This window comes from Sesamum indicum, unplaced genomic scaffold (genome assembly GCF_000512975.1).
Source record: "Sesamum indicum cultivar Zhongzhi No. 13 unplaced genomic scaffold, S_indicum_v1.0 scaffold00165, whole genome shotgun sequence".
NCBI lineage: Eukaryota > Viridiplantae > Streptophyta > Magnoliopsida > Lamiales > Pedaliaceae > Sesamum > Sesamum indicum.
This window is the reverse complement of record NW_011628069.1, coordinates 169796-192184: the sequence shown is the minus strand read 5'-3', so window position 1 is coordinate 192184 and position 22389 is coordinate 169796. Positions and strand designations below refer to the sequence as shown.

The 22389-nt window shown below is 35.7% G+C and overlaps 5 protein-coding genes and 1 non-coding gene across 8 annotated transcripts in view; 1 reads left to right on the top strand and 5 right to left on the bottom strand.

The window, feature by feature from the left end:
* The window catches only part of LOC105179532 (splicing factor U2af small subunit B), a 3164-nt gene extending 411 nt beyond the window's left edge, over window positions 1–2753 (bottom strand). Inside the window, exons 1-6 of one of the 3 annotated variants that reach the window (XR_849305.2) lie at window positions 2439–2753; window positions 2095–2263; window positions 1432–1558; window positions 910–1338; window positions 416–779; window positions 127–326 (exon numbers count right to left, since the gene is read on the bottom strand). Coding sequence is in view for 1 of the 3 variants with exons in the window: in XM_011103185.2 (XP_011101487.1) it covers window positions 930–1338; window positions 1432–1558; window positions 2095–2263; window positions 2439–2675 (942 nt within the window). In the remaining 2 variants the exon portion in view is untranslated. The remainder of the gene's footprint in view (window positions 1–126; window positions 327–415; window positions 780–909; window positions 1339–1431; window positions 1559–2094; window positions 2264–2438) is intronic. The other 2 variants (XR_849304.2, XM_011103185.2) reach the window with 2 other exon arrangements.
* Window positions 2754–2828: 75 nt separating this feature from the next.
* Window positions 2829–2911, top strand: TRNAL-UAA. Its single transcript has one exon. It is a non-coding gene; the product is annotated as a tRNA-Leu (tRNA).
* Window positions 2912–4011: 1100 nt separating this feature from the next.
* Window positions 4012–7892, bottom strand: LOC105179531 (enolase-like). The gene is made up of 17 exons (XM_011103184.2): window positions 7724–7892; window positions 7456–7519; window positions 7123–7187; window positions 6984–7031; window positions 6762–6848; window positions 6601–6681; window positions 6259–6360; window positions 6107–6187; window positions 5757–5831; window positions 5614–5676; window positions 5449–5526; window positions 5126–5320; window positions 4974–5024; window positions 4783–4871; window positions 4630–4681; window positions 4473–4529; window positions 4012–4361 (listed from the first exon to the last, which is right to left on the bottom strand). The coding sequence occupies exons 1-17, from the start codon at window positions 7787–7789 to the stop codon at window positions 4281–4283; spliced, it is 1335 nt and encodes a 444-aa protein (XP_011101486.1). The 5' UTR covers window positions 7790–7892; the 3' UTR covers window positions 4012–4280.
* A 3569-nt stretch (window positions 7893–11461) lies between these two features.
* On the bottom strand, window positions 11462–12528 carry LOC105179530 (peroxiredoxin-2E-1, chloroplastic). Its single transcript, XM_011103183.2, has one exon. It carries the CDS (start codon window positions 12410–12412, stop codon window positions 11726–11728), a length of 687 nt encoding a protein of 228 aa, XP_011101485.1. The 5' UTR covers window positions 12413–12528; the 3' UTR covers window positions 11462–11725.
* Window positions 12529–13981: 1453 nt separating this feature from the next.
* LOC105179529 lies at window positions 13982–14440 on the bottom strand. Its single transcript, XM_011103182.2, has one exon. It carries the CDS (start codon window positions 14438–14440, stop codon window positions 13982–13984), a length of 459 nt encoding a protein of 152 aa, XP_011101484.1.
* A 1050-nt stretch (window positions 14441–15490) lies between these two features.
* Window positions 15491–18797, bottom strand: LOC105179528 (AT-hook motif nuclear-localized protein 1). Its single transcript, XM_011103181.2, has 5 exons — window positions 17983–18797; window positions 17357–17424; window positions 17128–17259; window positions 16212–16373; window positions 15491–16122 (listed from the first exon to the last, which is right to left on the bottom strand). The coding sequence occupies exons 1-5, from the start codon at window positions 18503–18505 to the stop codon at window positions 15784–15786; spliced, it is 1224 nt and encodes a 407-aa protein (XP_011101483.1). The 5' UTR covers window positions 18506–18797; the 3' UTR covers window positions 15491–15783.
* Window positions 18798–22389: the final 3592 nt, after the last annotated feature.

Sequence of the window (22389 nt, the reverse complement as noted above, 5' to 3'; positions counted from 1 at the left end):
GCCGACCCTGCAAAACTTAGAGAAGTGCATTAAGATATCCAAAATGTTAATCACCTAATACCTAAATTTATCAGAAAGTTTTTATCAGCTCAACATGTGCTTGGTTCTATGGAAGAGGGAACTTACCTGGTCTATGCAATTTTCGTGCCAAGATTTTGTTTCTAGTGTGAGATGTGGCCTACCTATATTGATCAGAAAGTTTATCAGCTCAACATGTGGTTTGGTCCTATGGAAGAGGAACTTACCTGGTCTCTACAAATTTTGTGCCAAGATTTTGTTTCTAGTGTGAGAAACTTTGGCCTATCAAACGGAACATGAGGATATTTCTGTTTTTGGTCAAAAGCAACATGCGCAGTGAGCACAAAAAGGTTTCAGGTAAAACGAAAGTGCTTGAAACACAGAGTCAAAAATTTACCACATAAGAAAGGGTGGAATGCTCCACCCAGCAACAAGAGTTACGAGCAGGGAAATTGCAGAGGAATCAGTGGAAGATGTGCTCAAAAGAACCAAATATGATCATAGTCAGATAGGGGCAAAGCAATGGCAAACCACTTCGTTTTCTTATTTCTTCCATGGGATTCATCAATGGCATTCTGTATTCCCTATAATTAAAAATATTTTGGTCCTCTTTAGGATATGTATAGATATATTTGCAATCATGTTCCCGTAGCTTTTGCCATCTAACCCTCCTAAATCATAGGCTAGATCTTTGGAAGGACAAAGGAAGAAAATGGAGATTTGCTTTCCTACAATACCACATGAGAAAGAACCTTCCCCACCTGCACAGTGGAAAATGGGTAGTAAGCCTTTTCTCACGATGGTCTATATCTAACAAATGAAGAATTGCAAATTAGAACCAACGAAAAAGAGAAGGCAGCATATGGAACACATGGGTTAAGAAAAACAGACCCCAAATATCTGCAGAGTCTTCAGAAGTCATAATTTCCATTTTCTTGCTGTGCTGGATGCTGATTATCGTCATTGGTTGGGCCATCTTTCTGCTGGTGAACATGACTAACATCATCACTTTTATTACTATTATCTATAGCAGATTCTGCCTCCCTTTCCTTATTCCACTGCTCAATCTTTGCCCTTCTTTCAGCACTGCTTTCTCTCACTGGACTCCTGTTTCGCCTTCCCCCAGGGCTTCTGCTTCTTCCATTCCTGCGACCAGGACTTCTGCTTCTTGGCCTTCTACCTCTATCATGGTGGCGGTGATCTCCTCTTCTGCCAGAACCATGACGCCCATCATAGTTATGATGACGAGGACTATGGCTTCTACTTCTACTGCGGCCATGCCTACGTCTACTCTTCCGAAATAATTGTTGTCTCAGCTCTCTTTAGCCAAAAAAAGAGTACATCAATCACCAAAAAGCCATGGTAAAGGGCTTAAGAAAAGCAAATGAAAACATATTTCACCCAAAAGCAGACCTGCTTATCTTTTTCAGATGCATGAAGTTACAATAGCCACCTCGATTGCATACATTTTCTTCATATTGCCTGCATGTTGCTTCACGAAAATCCGTTACAGGGGAGAAGTCTGCGATGATTGGACGCCCTACAAAATTCAACGTCGGCACAATTAAATAAGAAGAGGATCAAGTAAAAATAATCACTGCATTAGTGTATTCCTTAAAAACATAAATGTAACAATCAAATGTATTCTTGTAACAGGAAGAAGCCTCAGATACCTTAATCCTGGTACTACAAAATTCTCAAATCGATTACGTTAGCCCATTCTGTAATGAGACAAGATTGCATAACCATTGCATAACTGTCTACTTGGAGGCATATTTCTGAACTTTTTTACTTACTCTAACAAGATGCTACTTATTATTTATCAGTATCATTAACTGACAAGGAATGAAACTTAACAAGTGTAGGTGCAGGTCCCTATAACTAAGGAATAAGGAGGAGACATTGCAACCTTTTCCAATAACATATTCAAAAGATTATTTTGCCCTTTTAATCCTGGAAATGTTACAAATACTACTAACAGAACTATCAAAATTTTCAGAGAACTAAAAACACCCTCATCCTACAGTGACTAAAACTAAAAGATAATCGGAATATACACAAATGACTAGAACTAACCTTCATAAGACCTTCCAATAAGATTCTGGAGAGCATTTTGGGCTTGGTCTTCCTCCCTGAACTGGATATAGACATTACCCACCATGTGGTCAGCCAGATTATCACAAATATTGAGGCTCTGAATGTCCCCATACTTGCTCAGTTCCTGAAATAAGTCTTCGTAGAAATCCTGGCGTTGACAAAACAATCAGTTAAACTCTTGCTAGTGCCGAAATAAATCAACAAAATTCCAGTCTCACACATGAAAAAGAAGACGCAACATAGAAATAGAGAAAACAACCCGAGCAAATCAGATCCAGCTCCATATAAATACATCTATTGAAATCTAAAAAATAAGAAGAAACCTCGAAGTGGGACTGGATCTTCTTAGGGTCGAGAGGTTGGCCCTGAGGATCGACGCCAGGGGTAATCATATCGGGGCGTTGGTACATGTTGGAGAGCAAAAGGGTGGGGCTAATGCTGGGCTTGGTGTGGAGACGGGAGCAACGGTCGCCATGCCTGCAAGCGCCGATCTTGAAGTAGAAGGGACAGTTAACTCTGTCCTTCTCAGTGCCGAAAATGGAAGCCAAGTGCTCCGCCATTCTTCTTCTCTCACAATTCTTTCCAAACACAACCCGATCCTTTCTTCTTTTCTTTCCAAGACAAAGGACGACGGTCCCTAGGGTTTGGAAATTAAGAACTAAACTTATAATTAATTGATGATTAAAAATTTTATAACAAGACAAAACATGTGAGCTGGTTTGCCCGAGAGGTTAAGGGGGAAGACTTAAGATCTTCTGCACATAAGTGCGCATGGGTTCGAACCCCATAGCCAGCATATTTTATATCCCCTTCATTTATCTAAATTTTCCTACTTTTTTAAACTTATAATTTAATTTCTTTAAACTACATAAAACGATCCAATCACATTTTTAATTCATAAAAGAAATTATGAAAGTGAAAAGGAAAATATATTAAATTTTATTATACATAGAAGAAGGTAAAATAACAAAATAAAAAAACATAACAACGAGCAATTGAGAGAAAACAAATACTTCACACAAAAGTAAAAATAAAAAAAAGATCATATAAATATTATTTTATCGATTCAATTAGTAACACAACAAATTAGATACTAAAAGTTATATAATATATATATATATATATATATATCTTATGGGAGGAATATTATATTATTTAAGTAAAATGAATGATGGTCAAAGAAGAACGCGATTTTTCTTTTTTTGCATCATTCCAAAATTGTCAACTGGATCAGTTGCAAATATGAGGGTTCATCTTCATTTGCACCAAGGTGATAACCGTTTATCTAAATCAGAAAAAAAAAAAAAAAAAGTGATAAGCGTTTGTGATTGTTAACGAATTGGGTTTGTTTAAAATCGTAAATACAGTAATAATTAGAATAAGTTGATTTAAATAAAAATATTATAATCAATATTATAAAAATACTATATATTAAGTTATTTCTCCAACAATCAGACTTTATTTTTTTTCATTTTTATTTTTAAATACTCATTACTTTCATTATAATATATAACTTTTTTCACAATTTATTCCCACCATATAAATAATTGGTGCTAGATAATCATGACATATCGATTGTAAGTTATGACCAACATATTCAAATTCGCAAGCAAATAAGCACGTTTGACAAGTACTAGAGAAAAAGTACTTCAGTGCTTTTAGCTTAACAATAGTATCTTTATCCTTTAATACCCAGTTACTGATTCTTCCAGCTTTTCTATATATGATTTTTCTGGTGTACTTTCGTTTTTTTAATAATTCTGAATAAATCTTTTTCACTCCGCTTACTTTTGAATTTTATTTTACTATATTCAGTGTATTACCAATATTTAGTCTATGCATATGTTTATACGTATATACGTAATAATTCGTGTTCATCAAAACTTAAATCTGGTAGAAGCTTGGAAAGAGGCTGAACATCAGCAGAATAGATTCACAAAATAAAATTCGGCACTCCAAATTGCGGGGAGTCAAAATTGAGGTAAACACGCTCGCTCACTGTTTCCCCGACTTTGACGACTCACTAATAAAAGGTCAGAACAAAAGACAGCCCATTATTAAAAACAGGTCCTCATTATCCTAAGACAACCCAGTCCCAGTAGTCTACATACGAGGATATTATTCATCCATATAAGTTAAACTTCATCCCGCAAAACAGATCAGGTTTAATAGGGCTCCACTGGTGCTCGGAAGCTGGCTCCGGCATACACTGCCTCCGCACCAAGTTCCTCTTCAATTCTCAACAGCTGCACCAAACATATATCGTGTTAGAAAATGGGTAATAGGTTCAGTATCATTGTTGTTGGATGAAGATGCCGTTCAGCTAGTTAATGATTTAAAAGAGTTTAGATGATTACCTGGTTGTATTTTGCAAGGCGCTCTGATCTGCATGGAGCTCCGGTCTTAATTTGGCCCTGACAAATTCAAGAGGGGAAATATATATCAGGTCATGGTATTTTTGATGGAGTATAATACATGGAAATGGTGAGACAATATCATGAATGAAGAGCTTACCGTAGCCAAACCAACAGAGAGATCAGCAATGAAAGTGTCCTCTGTTTCTCCACTGCATCCAACAACAAAATTGTGATAATACAGTCCAGATACCAGATTGGCATAAATCAATCAGACTTCTACAGGAATAAGAAAGTTGGGGTAGCATAATACCTGCGGTGACTGGCCATTACACCCCAACCGGCGTGCTTGGACATTTTTACAGCTTCAATACTCTCGGTCACAGATCCGATTTGGTTAACCTGGTACAAACAAATGGCAGAGTTATAATGTTACATATCCCAATAAGAAAAGAATGTTCATTAGCTGTGGTTAGAGCAGCCACCAGAATTCCAGAATGGTACCTTCAGAAGAAGAGCATTGCAAGTCTTCTCCTTGATTGCCTTTTCAACTCTCTGCAGACATGAATAGCAAGGAAAATAAGATACCAACATTCATTCTGTAGAGCACAAACTATAATTCAATCTCATCAGCCATAATAGATGTATATGATCACCTTGGGATTGGTGACAAGGAGATCATCACCCACAATCTGAACTTGGGCACCAATTTCTCCGGTAAGCTTTGCATAGTGCTCCCAGTCATCCTGATCAAATGGATCTTCAATCGATACGATTGGGTACTCAGACGCGAAAGATTTGTAGAGATCTTTGAGTTTGTCGCCAGAGATCTTTTGTGATCCATCATTGTTCTGCCAAGACAAAAGAAGCATAAAGTCAGATAGAACATTAGCAATTATTTGAAACAGAAACGGGCATAAGAGTAACAACCCAAATGTGCTGTCGCATTCATATGATAGACACATTAGGAGGAACTTGCCTCTTCTTTGAAGTTCAAATCATAAGTCTTATCTTTTCCATAAAATTCGGATGCAGCAACATCCATTCCAATCACAACCTATGCAGAAGCAACAACCATGGTTAGTGCTCATTCAATATGTAATTTGAGGAAGCAAGATGCCAGAATCACTGCAAAGGAAATTACCTTTCCTGTATAACCTGCTTTAGCAATAGCAGTCTTAAGGAGTTCAAGACCTTCCTTGTTTTCCTGGAGTTGCAATCAAGTAGAATCAATATTCTAGCACAGAACAGAATGGAAGATCAAAGGCTGCCTGAAGTATATGTTACCTGAATGTTAGGAGCAAAGCCACCCTCATCACCAACATTGGTGGCATCTTGGCCATATTTCTTCTTGATAACGGCCTGAGATTAAAAGGGGTGCAAACACTATAAGAAGAAGAAAGATGCTTATTCTGAGTTTGTAGGAAGCTGTGAAAATAACAATGTGGTGATATCGGATTTCTAACAAACAGAAAAGGTAGCTGCGAGCTGCTTTTGTAAGAATATGGGTACAAATACATAGAGTAGTTTAATCTGTACTATTTTTACAAGTTTTCATAACTGGGAAGTTGGAATAGCACCAGAAATTTTTCAACGTAGTCACAAATAAGGAACAGAAATTAATAGATATGACATACCTTCAAATGGTGATATACTTCAACACCCATTTTCATGGCCTCCTTAAAAGAAGAAGCTCCAACAGGGAGAATCATGAATTCCTGTAGCAAAAGGTTGTGTTAATTAAGAATGCAACAGACGATATATAAACTTGCATATGCCAAAGACATGCCTGCATGGCAAGTTTGTTTCCAGCATGTGATCCACCATTGATGACATTGAAAGCAGGAACAGGCAGGACCAGCTTCTTGTTACCAGCTAGGTTGGCAATATGCTGAAAGGTAAAAGAGAATCATGTCAACAACTCATAGTCCAACTACTGTCCTAATTAAGGAAAAAATATAGTAATTAACATTCAGATCTAGTATAACTGAATGTTGAATGACCTAATCAAATTCAAGGATCGAAGACGAAAAATTTATCTTTTCTTAAAGATGTAATTACTTAAAAATGGATTTTACCAATCAGTATAAGTTAATATTAACAGACGTGCTTAAGATGAATGATACTATACCTTGTACAGGGGGATATTGAGGAGAGCAGCTCCAGCTTTGCACACAGCAAGAGATACAGCTAGAATTGCATTTGCACCAAGCTTAAGAAACAAAATTGTATACTTGTTAACATATTGCCCTAGACAAGACTAAACACATAATCAATTGATGGACTAATTACCTTCTGCTTGCACCAACCCCACTCATTCTGAGTTCCATCGAGTTGTTGAACCATGAAATTATCGATACCAGTCTGGTCTGTTGGGTTCTGCAAATAAACCACATTAAAAGTGATGTCAGCAAAAATGCATCGGAACACTTTATTTACTCCTCTCCATTGCTAATAATGCAAAGAAAAGACATCAAACATATAAAGATATTCTATCAAGAACAAGATCATCACCTTTCCCACGAGGGCTGGTCCAATGATTGTGTTCACGTTGCCAACAGCCTACGGAAACATACCAAAAGCATCAAGAAATAGCACATTGCAGTTCAACTTAGAGGAAATAGTAATCAATAATCCACATCAAACACCTAACCTTTGAGACACCCTTCCCGAGGTAGTCTGATCCTCCGTCTCTCAGTTCAAGAGCCTCATAAATTCCTAAAATAAAAGTAAGCAATAGAGCAATGAATGTTCATTAGAATATCGAACCAGCACACTAAGATTTATTAGAAAAACTATTCCATCCATTCCCTTTATAGGAAAAAGGATCAAAAGCTAGCAAAATCTGGATCCTGAACATTAATAAAGGTAGCTACAATAGCAAATCAACATTCTAATGCCCCTACATCATAATAGTCATTTAATCCACAGTTTCGATCGAAAAAAACCCACTGGAAAAAAAAACAAGCACGTTAATAGATCTTACCAGTGGATGCACCACTAGGAACAGCAGCTCTAGCCCAAATTCCGTTGGTCAGATGCACATCAACCTACGGTTACGTCAAACATTATTAGGACAAAACAGCATCAGCTTTTGCATGAAAATTAACGTTTTTCTGAAGATTAACCCGAAAGCGTATATTTCAAACAATCAGACCACTTGAACGTAACCGGCAACGGTTTACACATAATCCAAACTTAAACACTAATTAAACCAAAAATGAAAAGATGAGAAAGGATAGAGTAAGACGAACCTCAACGGTAGGATTTCCACGACTGTCGAAGATCTGTCGGGCCTTAACGGACTTGATAGTCGCCATTACAGAGAGAAAGAGAGATTAGATCTAGAGAGAGAGAGAGAGAGAGGATTGCAGAGTGAGAGGAGAAAGGTTGGTTGTTGCTGTTGACAGTGTAGAAAGTGAAGGGGGGATAGGCCGCGTACTTATAGAAGGAGTTGCGGTAATCACAACCGTCGATTTTCTTGCGATCTTGCGAATCAGGGTTGATACATGGCTCTTTTGAATTTTTGCCTCGACTGTGTCGAAAACGAAAACTGTTGATAAAGTGTTTTTTCCTCTATTTAGATTTCGAAAAATTGACTTTTCTTTTTATTATATGGGAAAAATGGTTCTCAAAATTTATGTTTTTGAATTTCATTTAACGTGTAAGATCTATTTCATTTTATATCAATTTATTATAATTTATTTAACCATTAATTATTATATTGATTAAATTGGTGTATGGTTTAATTTACGGATAATTACACTCATTTTTCTTAGAATTTGATGTAATTATACATAAATTTTTGTAGTTTGGAAAATTACATATAAGACCTTGAAGTTTGCTTCAATCTAGTAAATAAGTTTTTCCATTTGTCAAAATTTACTAAATTTGCTAATATTAGCAAAAATACTGAATAAAAATTAGTATTTATCTTTAATTGACTTAAAACTGATTTATTACATATCAAACAATTTTTTTAAACTAACCTACCCTCCTCATAACAGTGAAGATGTATCTTTTCACATGAATTAACGTCTTCACGACGTATAACGGTAATTTAGTCATATAAAAAGATATTTAACCTACTATAAATCAGTAATAAATCAATCGAAGTTAAATATATTTTTTCTATTTTTTTGTTTTAATATTAATAAATTCGTTGAGTTTTAACTAATAGAAGACTTATTTGTTAAATGAACAAAAGCAAACCTCATAAGTGTCAAATATAATTTTTCTTTCACTCCAAAAATATATATATATATATATATAATTTTTCAAACTACAAAGAATTTATATAAAATTACACCAAATTTTAGAAAAAAAGAGTATAATTATTTCCTTAATTTATTGAAATATTAACGTAAAGAAAAAATCGGTTGGAGTTGAGTTTGGGCAAGAACAAAATGATTAGTTTAATTTGGACCAATTTTTGGTACGTCTGCTCTGCCACCTGCTTACCAAATAATTGTGATTTCAATATAATTTTAGTATATTGCGCATGGTTTTCTATGTCAGAAAACAACACTAACAGAGTCAACTATCATTATGAGATGAGAATTCAATCATGTTGCCAGACCACTCTTTTATGCATTAATAATTTATTAAGGATAATTAAAAATATCAATATCATTTATATAAATTATTTTTATTTTTTTTAAATTATACATACATTTCCTAAAAACATCAATATCATCACACAAAGTATCATTACTTTTTTACTATTATGAGTTGCTTCTGCAAAAAATAGGAATGATTCGTTGCTTCTCCAAAAAATAGGAACGATTCGTGCAAATAGACCACCTTTCGTAAATAAAATTACCCCTATCAATAATAAAGAAGAAAGAACCAAACACATAAGTGGAAAGGAGATTCTTACTTAAGTTTTTTAATTTGATTAAAAAATAATTAATCCATCATTCTCTTTTGTTTTAAACCAATAAGCAGAGCAGATGAGATAATTAATCAAAAATCGGCACCCTGAAAATATCATTTTATATTCACGTGTCTGCTCATTTTCAGCTCTACCAAACATATCACGTTATTCCTCTCCTTTCCCCACCTAAATTACGTTTCTAGATTGCCACAAGCCTCCACCCCATCAATTTCTACTTCATTTAAACCTCAAAAACAAGGGGGGTATACCAGTAAAGGCCAAACATACACACACCATGTTAACAATCCATAATATCGTACAGGTCCTAGGGAACAGATTCGGATAATCCCGACTAGCTTGCCGAGTAATTTATGATGATGAGTTAAGGATTCAGGGCTACCAATATTTGCTTGGATGAACTCAAAACGGCAAGTAGTAAACGATCCTAATGAATATCCCCATACATAGAGGAATGGTCGATATACGCATCACTGATCAACCTTGCCTACAAAACTCTGATTCATGAATATGTCTTACTTGGCATTAGAAATCAACCAAACATATCTCGCATAACTATCATAACAACCAATTTGTCCGCACACCTCAAATTTTACAGAATTATTTAATATGTTCAAAGAAAAAGAATGTAGAGAGAAAAAGGAATAGGTGAAAATTTCAGGAAGAAGTCTTGAGATGACAGGCAAATTAACTATAGGTGGATAGCCTTTTCCAATTGAGATGAGCATTTGATGTATATATATTGGTTATATTTCTTTCTAAAAAGGAAGAAGCTCAATACAACTAAGAATCTATTATACCTGTACCTTTATTGTGGATTAGAATCTATTCAAATATGAATGCAAATTGAACTACAGTTTGAAAACACAACCAATTTCAATTAGAGTGCACTTGGACATGGGGACGCATGGATTTTACTCATCAAAGACTACAATCCTGACAGAGAACCATCCCAATACCATTTCAATCCTCAAACAAACTCAATTTTATTGTTACCATATTCAGACAAGACGACATAGTAGTCTGAACAGGCTTAAGGCATTTTTTAGGAACCTTATACAAGTTGCCACCTTCAATTTAAATTTGAAATGATAACCCCTGCCTCAAGTTTGGTTTGGTTCGAGATCCTACTCTGTTCAACCTGAGTAAGTTCAATCCACAACAGCCAAACTTGCAAGCTTCAAACCAGCTTGCGACTATCAAAAGTTCTCATTATCATTACAAGTGAGAGGCTGCTTCAAGGTCATTTCTAAATGTCCAGAAAAGAGATAAGAGCACTAATTCCTGGATGGAGGCAGTTTTGTAATTTCAACGAGCAAAACAGAAATAAGGGCTTCTTTCTGGAGATGAGTTCGAAGATGGAAATGGTTGGAAGATCCTTGGGTGAGTTAAGCAGGAGGATACAGTTGTCTCAAGCTTGTTACTGATGGGAGTTTATTCTCAGGGCTGAGAGGGTAATACTTAACCAGGGGTTCTAAATTTGAAGTTTGAGCAGGTATAGCAATGCCATAGAGCCCTTTCTCTTGGCATAGCGTTTCCATCTTAAGTATCTTGAACTCTAAAGACAATTGAAGAACTAGAAAGGCTACTTGGAATGTTTACTTTAATTTAGTGAATGAAGGCACTCTAAACCGGAGGTTCTATCCTAAAAGACTATGCATACATAAGATACGCAAGCACCACTCTAAACCATAAAGTTCATGTCACCACATGAACGAAGTCCATATAGACATTCTCTTGTCATCATGGATCACAACAAAATCATACAACACCAAATACATTGTCGAACTTACTATGAGGTCTCTTTTCATCACCCTCGAACTCAGATGAAACAGTAAAAAACAAGAATAATCTTCTAAACTAGTTCAAAGGAATCATAACACGCACGAATACGTACCCTGCAGTTCATATTTATCCAATATTTCACACACAACAAAAGAAACATTTGCACAAGGTACAGGCTTCGAGATACATGTAATGACTGTCATTTTCATACCAAACTTCAGATCAGAATTCAAGTCAGATTCATAACCTATTGGAACTCATCCTATCGGGGAGCATTTGCTCTAATTGATGAAAAACAAAAGTGCAAGAAATATGAGTTCAAGAATCAAACTGTAACTTAAACCACATAGAGCAAAATATGCATTTACAGCGCACAATTAACACCCACTTCTCAAAATTCAACCCCAGTGATCACATCCAGTTCCCACTTTATTGCAACACATAGTTCCATTTCATGTAACCTACATTTGATGAAAAGACTGGAAAGAAAACAAGGGAAAGACAACTCATCTCAATCAAACAACCAGATGCCTCAATTTCAAAAGTGAACAGAAAGAAAGAGACAGAACTAACACTCTCAAATGGCCTTGAGCATGTCCTCGGCGCTGCTAACATTGAAAGCACCGCCCTCCTCCAAATTCAAGATTTTGACAACCCCATCTTCGACATACATCGCATACCTCCTCGACCTCACTCCCAGACCCACCGGCTTATCACTCAAGTCCAGTTCGCACCCAATTGCCCTGGTGAAATCACCATTTCCATCGCTCAACAACAAAACCTCATCCCCCACCTTCAAATTCTCCTTCCACGCCTTCATCACGAACGCATCGTTGACCGAAATACAGGCAATGGCATCAACCCCCTTGGCCTTAAACTCAGCGGCTTTCTCGACAAAACCCGGGAGATGTTTCTGCGAACAGGTGGGAGTGAACGCGCCAGGGACGGCGAAGAGAATGGTCTTTTTGTTGGAGGTAAGCTCGGAGACCGAGATAGTTTTTAGCTCGTCGGAGGAGTCGAAGTAAGAGAGGGTGGCGTCCGGGAGCTTGTCCCCGACTGAGATGATGGCCGAGATTTTGGGAAGGGTGGAGAATCTGAGGGGTTGAGGGCGGCGGAGGGGAGCAGCGGCGAAAGAAGAGGAGAAGAGGGTGGTGGGTTTTTTGTGGGGGGAGAGAAGAGAAAAGGGTTGTTTGAGTTTGGGGGAGGAGGAAGCGAGAAGCTTAGCGGCGGCGAATGTGGCTGTTGCGGCGGTTGATGCAGCCATAGCTGTGGATGATTTTGTGTGAGTGAGATATGTGAAGTGCAGAGAAAATAATAAAGGAAATATGAGGGTAGGGGGAGGGAGGTGGGGGTGGCCTTGTTTGGGAGGATTTTTGGGCGGATATTACCAAGCACTAGTGGTCAATCCTAACTTTCATTCACAATTAATTTGTTTTTTTTTTTGTTTTAGTTTTTGAAATTTTACAATAATTTAAAATAAAAGCTTAGGAAATTTAACGCTATCATAATAATTTATTAATTAGGTAATTCAAACATTTTTGTTTTGTGGGGGGCGAATCCGATGTAGGAAATGACATGTTTTAAGGAAACAAAACATAACATTTGAAGCCGCACAAGTTAGACCAGTTTTGGATTGAACAGGCTCAGAGACACAACACTTGGAAGAAATTGTCCCAAAAATTGAACTAGAATTCACTCTATCTTTGCCACCCATAACTCTAGTCATTAGGGTATAATTACGTTCATATATTCTGAGTTAGGTGAAATTATACAAATATTTCTTATTTTTTATAAAATTATAGTTATATTTTTTAGGGATGTCATATAATATCACAAGATGTTTGTGTAAGCTTTATATTTAAATAAATTGTATAATTTATAATTACAACTATAACATCATGGAGTGTGGTTATAATTTTTCAAAAAATAAAAAAAAATATTTATATGAATTGATTTATTTAGGGAGTATCAATATAATTTAGCGGGTTGGAATCTTTATAAAAACATGTGATGTAGGTAATCATAGGTGATGATGCATATATTGTTAGATTTTAGTTGTTAAGTATAGTAAAGGCAGTTATAGAAATGTTGAGCAGTACATATAATTCTTTAGAATAGGGTTGCAAGGCTGCTATTACTGTGTTTTTATGTTTATAATAATAATTAAGAAGAAAAATAAATCTTTGGGTTTCTTCCCTATTCCAGATTGGAGTCTGGGCTTCTTCTACTCCATTAAAATTACAGCCCATTACCTCATTCTTCCGTGTTCTTTTATCACTCATCTCGTTATATCATAATCCTATTATTCATTTAATTTAATACTAAAATTAAACTTTTTTTTAATAATGCTTAGATAAAGTATAAAATTCAAATGGAATTATATTATCACATCCTAAAACCAAATTTTATTCAAATTTTACGGATTATTAGAATCCAATCGTTTTTTATTCACATAATACATCATATACGAATTATAGGTCCATTCCACACTTATCAGCATTGAAAAATATTAACGTTTTAAAAAGTACATATATGTTGAATTTTTTCGTAAAACATGAATAATTTATACAAATATATCGTAACTCAGAACATCGTATACACATCATTATCCCTTATATAATAGATACAATAAGATTCATTATGTAATTAATAATTAGGCAAATGTAATATGATTGATGTGGTACGGACTAAAATTCTTGTAATTATTGGGAAGTAACTTAGTATTAAGAAAAAACACCAAATTAAAGAAATGAATACATGTGCATTAACGGGGAGGAAAAGAGATCAAACATCTCAATCTGCTTCTCTCTCAAAAACATAAAACACCAAAACACTAGACATTGGCCTGCAGCTTTGGATCAACGTCAACCCTCGTCACTCCTTCCTCCGCCAGTTTCGCCACATCAATCTCCCCCACCACCAGCCCCGCCACCCCGCTTACCTCCCCTCTCAGTATCCTCCCCTCCGCCTCCTCATCCACGTAGTTCGGGTCCTTCTCGTCGATTGCCGCCGGCGCCTCCTCCAGCTCATTCGCCGCATCGTCCGCCGGCCCCTCCCACGTGTACTTCCCTCCGTGGCCGGACTTCGGCTGCCGTCCCCGCGGAAGCCCGTCTATCGGGTGGCGGTCCTGCCGTTGGATTCCTTTGTCGATGAGTTTCTTCTGTACGTGCTTCAGGGTGTCGATGTTGTGAGTGGCGACTTCCACCTTCTCCACGCGTTTCATCCCTGCTTCGTCGTGGCTCATCGCCCGGAACGTCACCGTCTCTTTCTTGTCGTCTATGGTCTGCGCCATCTTGGGTACCTTTTGCTAACCGGGTTGTACAGTACAAGCTGGGTATTGCGAGGATTAATACGTTGGTACGTAGTTGCTTGTGAAGATATAGAGGTGGAGGATCATATGCATGAGGTCACGTGACACGGCCGTGCAACGGGAAATTGTGGCGGTGGCGGTGGAAGAAAAGCCAGGTGGTGCTCAGTGGTTAGGCTACTTGTGGGACGTTACCACGTGTGTGTATGAGGATTGCGTTCATTTGACACATGGACAATGACAAGTAGGGAAAATTTCAAATTGGATTTGGTCGGGCATAAATGAAACATGTCAAATACGCCGTATTTGCTCTGTAATTGTTTTGGTTCGCTCGATTTTGACTTGGTTAAAAAATTTTCGTCAAGTAATATCTTTAAAAGAGATTTTGAAATTGTTTAGAAACTTCGTGAAAGAAACCATTGCAGGATTAAAAGGAGATCAAGCGATAAAATATGAGTGAAAGTGGATTATAAATATGGCAGTAATTGACGATTAAAAATTGACAGGAGAAAAATATAGGCTGACTGTTGAGTCCAACTTGGCTCAGTAGCACCGTCCAACACGATTAAAAAGAAATTATGATGAATGCAATAAGTATGTTGTTAACTTTGTGTGACTGTGAACTTGTTTGGTTCCAAATGTGAGCTGCAATTTAAAATATCTTGATGGGCTTGCGGATGCCGAATGGACAGCCTGCGATGCTCAAACATGTTTCTAAATGATGATGATATCCTATGTTTTTTAAGTTGTGTACTAGCCTTCCATTACCATCACCATATCATGAACTTATGGCTCAAACTGCGTTCTTGTGTCGAGTCGCATTGGACAAGCCTGCAATGCTCAAACTTTTGTTAAATGAACAGAAACTGGTCAGGGATTGATCTGCCTATGAGTACTAAACAAGTGAAATTATGTTATAATTTGGACATTTTGATTTATATGTAAATTTCTGCAAGAAAGAGCATTATCAAGATATATTTACTCTACTCCAACTTAAATTGAAACGTAGACAAGAAACTGAAACTGGAGTGAATATTTAGAAACAGGCTCTCCCAGGAATATGTTGATAAATGAGAAAACGTGCAAATGTGAGAGCTCGTGAATTCTAAACGACCTCATCGATAGTCTCTAAAGCGTCTAATATGTTAAGAAAATCTTAGAAAACCAACAAGTAAACAGACATAAATCTTAGCATCTCATCTGTCACGACTACCCAAGTCAGTCTGTTCAAGTCCCTTGGATAGACACCTACTAGAGTTAACTTAGAGCAATTCAACCTCGGTTATATCTGATCAGTGACTACAGAAGAAAGACAAAAGACTGAAGCTTCAATGCTCGTCCACAGGTACAGAGATGTTAATGTCGGGAGACGGTCTCTGTTCCGAGCTTGGCCCAGAACTGTTCCAATCAGCAGTGTCGGTGGATGCAGAGTTTGGCAGATCCTTGTTGCTTAAGCTGTTATCCGCGTCTCCCTGACTTTGCACCGGCAGTTGCAAGGTTGGGATGGGATAGATGTTGTTGCTTTCGGGAGCGGCCTGGGATATTGGTGTCGCAGCCGTGACTGTGGCTGGTGCAAACTGGACGGTGGGGGCTATTCTGGGCTCAGTTTGATACTTTCTTTTCTGTGGTTTAAGACCACCATTCGGTACGAAGCTTCCAACTACAATCTGGTGAAATAAATCACAATAATTGGATCACAAACAAGAGGCAAAAAGGCTATTATTATTGTTCAGTAGTTAGAGGCATAACGTCTTACCTGGATCGGGCTAGCTGCCATGAGCATACCTGCTACACCACCACCTATTACACGACCATCAGGGCTAGCCAACGAAACACTTAGTCCACCAGTACGACTTTTTATCCCACCATTGTCTGAAATTGTGTATGATCCTGTTAGAGTTAAGATCTCGAAACGGCCCTGCATGAATTGGAGAGTTTCAGTGTGGACAATATTTTGAGAATATCACATCTTTTTCAGCGTAATATACTTAACAAGATCATCAAATGATAACTGCTACCTGAGTTTGGTGTTAATATCCTTAACCCCCATACTTTGTTATACACGTCTTATTCAGCTAACAGTCGAGGAAATAAGTATGAGTCAAGTGAGGTAAGTTTGTTATTTTTAATATATGAATTTGCCAGACGCCAAATCCCCAAGAATTTGAGGGGATTCATGCCACTAGATTAAGCACAACAATCTTTGCAATATAACGAACAAGTAGGTGTCGTGAATGAAAAATCAGGTCTATAGAGATTATTTCCGACAATGGAGAACCCAAAATACATGCTTTTCAATTAACAAAAATGTCCATCCACAATGCTGCACATATAAACACATTACTATGCCCTCTAATAGAGTTGCATTCACATCAAGATTACCAGATAATTGTCCTAACAGTAATATGACGAAACATGAGCAAATATTCGTTAAAGAATCCAACTCAAACCTATTAGCTGCAAGTGGAGAAGCCACCAAGACTATCAGGAATGAATAACCACAACAAAATGCTACAAGCCAAGAACTATTCCTTTTTCGTCTACCAAGCAGCACAACATAACCATCAGTAGAAAAAATAGAAGCAGATCCAAACCATAAATATTTTTTGAGAAAACTATATAAACCCTCTTCTGACATTGGAGAAGCAATAATTAAGGTTAAGAGATCATGCCTCGTATGTCAACAGACCCCCAGACGAACCGGGCTGGCGTAACGTGACGTTGGAGACACATCCATTGGCAGAAAGAACGCAAATCCCTCGGTGACCCTTCTGAGCAAATGTAAGGATCTTCCCTGCAACATCCTGCAAAATTGCTCAAACTCAATAAAAGTTTTGAAAAAAAGCCCACCATATATCTACAGAAAGGGTCTCTATGAGAAGCAGACAAAATTGTCACTACCTCTCCTGTATGTACAGTGACCACATGCGGCGTAAAATCCCCTCCCGCTGTGTTTGCGAACAATTCACCTGCAAAGTGGCAGCAACAACGTAAGACAAAGTTTTAGAAGAAAAAATGATGAAAGCAACCCTATCTGAAGAAGACAAGAGCTGACATGGTCAACGCCGACAGCAACCCCACCAAGAAAAAGAAGAAATAGATCAGAACAAGAAGTATGTTTAGGAAATTTCTCCATTACTTAGCTGTGATTTAACATAAACCGAAACCCTAGTTCCCACAGATTACACTCCCCGCTCAGAATAATCAAAAACTGTTGCAACTCAATCTTCCATTTTTCTGGGATCTTAAGCGTTAGTTAAACTCCCCAATCAGTTCACCCGCTTCAAATTTGAAAGCCCAAAAATTAGAAACAATAAATGGGGCAAAAAGAAAATAGTAATAACAAAAGGAGCTTAAACATGCTGCAATTTGCAAGAAAGGAAACTATACTTAACGCTAGAAATTCTCTCTTAAGAAAGTTCAAATCTTGCTGGAGGGCTTCAGAAATAGAAGTGAAAAATCAAGAAAAAAGAAATCAAAGTCAGTGCAAAAAGTGCATATAGCAACTGAGATTGTTATAAACTCACCTAAAGAAGCCAGAATATGCCAATTACCAGAACCTGAAGGCCTACCGCGCCCTTTTTTGGAGCCAGACGAATATTCATAAGACGGCGGCGTTGACAGAGTAAAGCCGGCCGGCAGCACCGGCGGTGATTTTATATACGCCGGGTTTAAGTTCCCATCTGCGTCATACTTTCTGGGCCTCCCTCTCTTCTTCTTCCCCATCGTTAAATCACCATTACCACCACCACCACGGCCCCCAACCGCTCCACCACCCAATATCCCGACGCCGCCACCATCAGTCCCCACCCCACCAACTACTCCTCCGCCTCCAACCGCTCCACCATCCGCCCCAACGGCGGGTGAGAACATATCCGCCGCACTCTTCTCCATGCTTATGTCCATGTTCAGCACTCCCGGGGCCACGCCGCCACCACCCGTCCCTCCACCGTGACCAACATAATCGCCTCCACTCAACGATGGCGACTCCGACTCCGGGTTACCGCTCAACGAACCCGAATCCGTGCTCTCTCTGTCCTCCACTTCCATGCTTCCCTTCAACGAATCTGCAAATCCTTGTTCTTCAGAAATTAAAGAAAAAAAAGACCAGATGTTTGAAAGATTGTTAGGTGAACAAATGGCGCCAGAAATTTCAAGAAACTATGGCAGATTTGCATTAGCCAGGTGACCCTATTCGTCCTCGCTTTCAAGTTCCAATCTTTATTTTGTCTGTTGGGAAAGTTTGTAAAGTAGAGTTCCCTCCATTAATGGGGTTGGAGAGAGGAAAAGAAAAGGGCTGAGCAATGGGCAAGAAAAAAACCAATATTTGTCTTTTGTCTGAAGTTTGGTGTGAGAAATGACCAGAAAAAGTGAAAGCTTTCCTTTTTTATCTTTTTCATTTTTTTAAAAAAATAATAATTGCTCTTTATTATATTAATTTGGATTAATTAATAAAATAATGGGCTTGATTTGTTTGCTAATGTGGAGATTACAACTAATATTTGGACATTTAAAATATTATGAAATAAATTTAGAAAGAATTTGTAATTTATATCTTTTTCAATATTTCATTTTACCTAACTCATGATTCATATTTATTTCTTTTAACTAAGACTGTGTTTGGTAAACTTATTTCAAAAATCTTAAAAGTTCCTATATTGTATAAAATGTTTTAAAAATTTAATGATGTTAAATTTTATTTAAAAAAATAAAATGTTAGAATTTATAAATTATCAAAGCGTTTGTCATAATAAACTTTTTATACTATAATAATTATAGAAAGACCCATCTAATTATTATAATTTAAACTTATATAAATAAATAATTTAGGTAAAAGTGAAATACTAATAAAATTACGAGTGTGTTTATTCTGTAACACATGTGATATGGTTTTGTAATATTTGGGAGCGTTTATCTAATTAAATTTGATCAGAAAATCCCATGTGATATGGTTTTGTAATATTTCATTAATTATTGCTTACATGTAATTAGGTATTTCATTTTTTTTAAGGAAAATATAATTTTTGGGATCGCAATATCGTGTATTTAATCTGAATATGTCTTTTTCCCCCCTCTAAATCATTGAATTGATGTTGAAATTTAATTATTTTATTCTGTTATTATTGGAATTACTTTCTATTCCAGTTCAATAACATTAACTGAAATTGTAATATATATATATATATATATATTAAATTTGGAGAAACATATATGGGAAATTATTTTATCATAGAGGTTGTGAGCTTGAATTTCACTTTTATGGACAAGTTCGACATTATGGTTCGAGTCCCTCCGAATGTGTAGTTATTTCTCTAACTTTATGTGAGTTTATTATAATTTATTTTCTTATTTTTAGTTATATTGATTAAAAAAATAGCATATATTGAATAGATTTAACATAAAATAATTACAACTCTAAAAAAAATCACTTGTGCTAATATTGTACTAATTTTATTGTAATTTTTTATGTTTTTTCTTAATTAAAATATATCTTAAAATATGTCTTTGATTTGAAATTATTCATATCCTTAATCAGATTTGACATTTTGATTTAAGAAAAGATTCAACATATATCTTTTTAGTATTATTTATTATTTTTTTTATCAAAAGTGGTTTTCTAATTCCCGTTTTATTCATTTATAAATCTTAAGTGATGGATAAGAAAGAAATCACTAGTTGATTGGATTCTTGTTAAAAATCAACACATTTTTAAGTGATTTCTTAAAATACAATAAAGTTTATGTTTTATAATATATAAATATATATATATATATTTGTGAAAACGGATCAGTTATAATTTTAATGTAGTTTGCGATTCCATCAGTACCCATTGCACAATGTATTGTATGTTCTGATGTACGAACATCACGATTTTGCCTTAAAAAGGCGCATCACAAGGGATGAAGCCTTGGGGCTTATAAACCGCATGGCCTAATTTCCATAAACGATGTCAAATGAGATGGCTTGGTACTCAATCAGTGCCTTTTTGTGCAAAGGTATTGTCCGTCTGATTTCGTATGAATCTCACGATTTTATTCTAAAAAGACATTGCGCAAAAGATAAAGTCTTGGGGTTTAAGTAGAAGTTGCTCAAGATCCTCATTTTCATCCAATGTAGGACGTTTACCAAATCAAATCTCGTAAATTCTTTTGTTGCTATTGCTTTTTATTTTTGATTCACTTAAATTCACTTTATTTTGCATCTCTTTTGCAACTAGACTCCTTTTTTTCTGTTGTGTGTGTGAGATCAACACTGTTTTGCATCCATCATATCTTACTTTTTTTTTTAAATGATAATATTATGTATTTTGTATTTTCACCACAACTATCCTCATTCCATATTTAAAATAAAACTAATTTTGTTCGAGACGTGAGCCAAAGAATTAAACCTCTTATAACAAGTATGACTTCAAAATTTCAAACCCTACTTATTATAAAAATTTACCTTAAAATTCAACTCGTTTGTCACTAAATCAAATGTGTATTAGTCTTGACCAGTTATATATATATAATATACACAAGTTGGTGTCTTCAGAATACTATTGCAATGAAGGATCCCTAAATAAACACCAATGTCTTAATAAATAATGTAACTAACGAAATATTTTGAATGAAATGGCGGCAATTTTGTAATAATCATGTCACCCTCAATTTCATTATTTTAGCTTTGGAAGTATTAAAATTTATTCATAAATACCTCCTAAGATAGGCTTCCTTGGTAGGTAGGTACTTCTTTACTTCAACTAGAATTTTAAGACATAATTAAGGGTACTATAAAACTTCAATGCACTTTCGTGAAAATTTACGTCTCAATTTTCTTTCCCTTCCTTCTTACCTTTGAAATTTGAATTTCTTGCATTGTTGCACAAATAAAGAAAAGAGGGTTAGAGCGCATTTAATATCTTTACATTACATAACAAATGTCAACGAGTGGGCGATCGAGCAGAATGGATCGTACTTTTTCGTAAGATAGGTCATTATATCGCAACCGATTAAAAAAGGAACTTATTAATGTCTTGATTATAAGGGCTTGTTGTAATTTAATTTGTAATTGATGGGGTTGTAGTGATTGACTCGCTTCTTACAGTATTTTTGGTTCAAATTGAACTTTGTATAACGGTGGGAGACTCTTGTAATCATGTCCAAAGAGGGTGGTTGAGTCGGTCGTCCCTTCCCTACATTTTGTCCATAAAACTAAACAGATACTTATATCTATATTATATATTAAGAAATAACACATTTTTTTGTGTCTCTTCTGTTTTTGATCTGTTTTATTTATTTATTTATTTATTTTCTTATTTTTCGTCCAATTTCTCACCCTCCATTTTTTCTTTATAGTTATATTTTTTTTAAATTTTCATCCATGCTTTATTTATCACCAACTTCTTCATAAATTTAATATTATCTCAATATTTTATATATTTTATTTTAAATAGTATTTATAGAAATTATATCTATTTCATTTATAAATAATCATTTCTTTAGTTAATTAGTGATATCAATAATTTCTCATTCGTGCACATTTAAAGTAAAATTTAGTTTATCAATTTCAATAGTCATTCATTTTTATCTATTTTTATTTAACTAAATAAATATAATAAAATTTTAAATTATGCACACACATCGAATGTACTTTGAATAACAATAATGTTTATTAAGTGTGAGGGTGTTAGAGTAATCATAATTTCATTAATAAAATATATGTTAACTAATTAAAATACCCTCGAGCATATTTATTCTTAAACAAAATGATATTTTTTTTCTAAATTTTTCAATCCTGCACATTTAAATTAAAATATATATATAATACAATACAATGTGATTAGTTATTTTTCTAAAAATTCTATATATCACACGATAATATATTTTGTTGTGTGATTAATCACTTCTTTTTACACAAAACACTAATCATATAACAATATTATAGACTCGTTA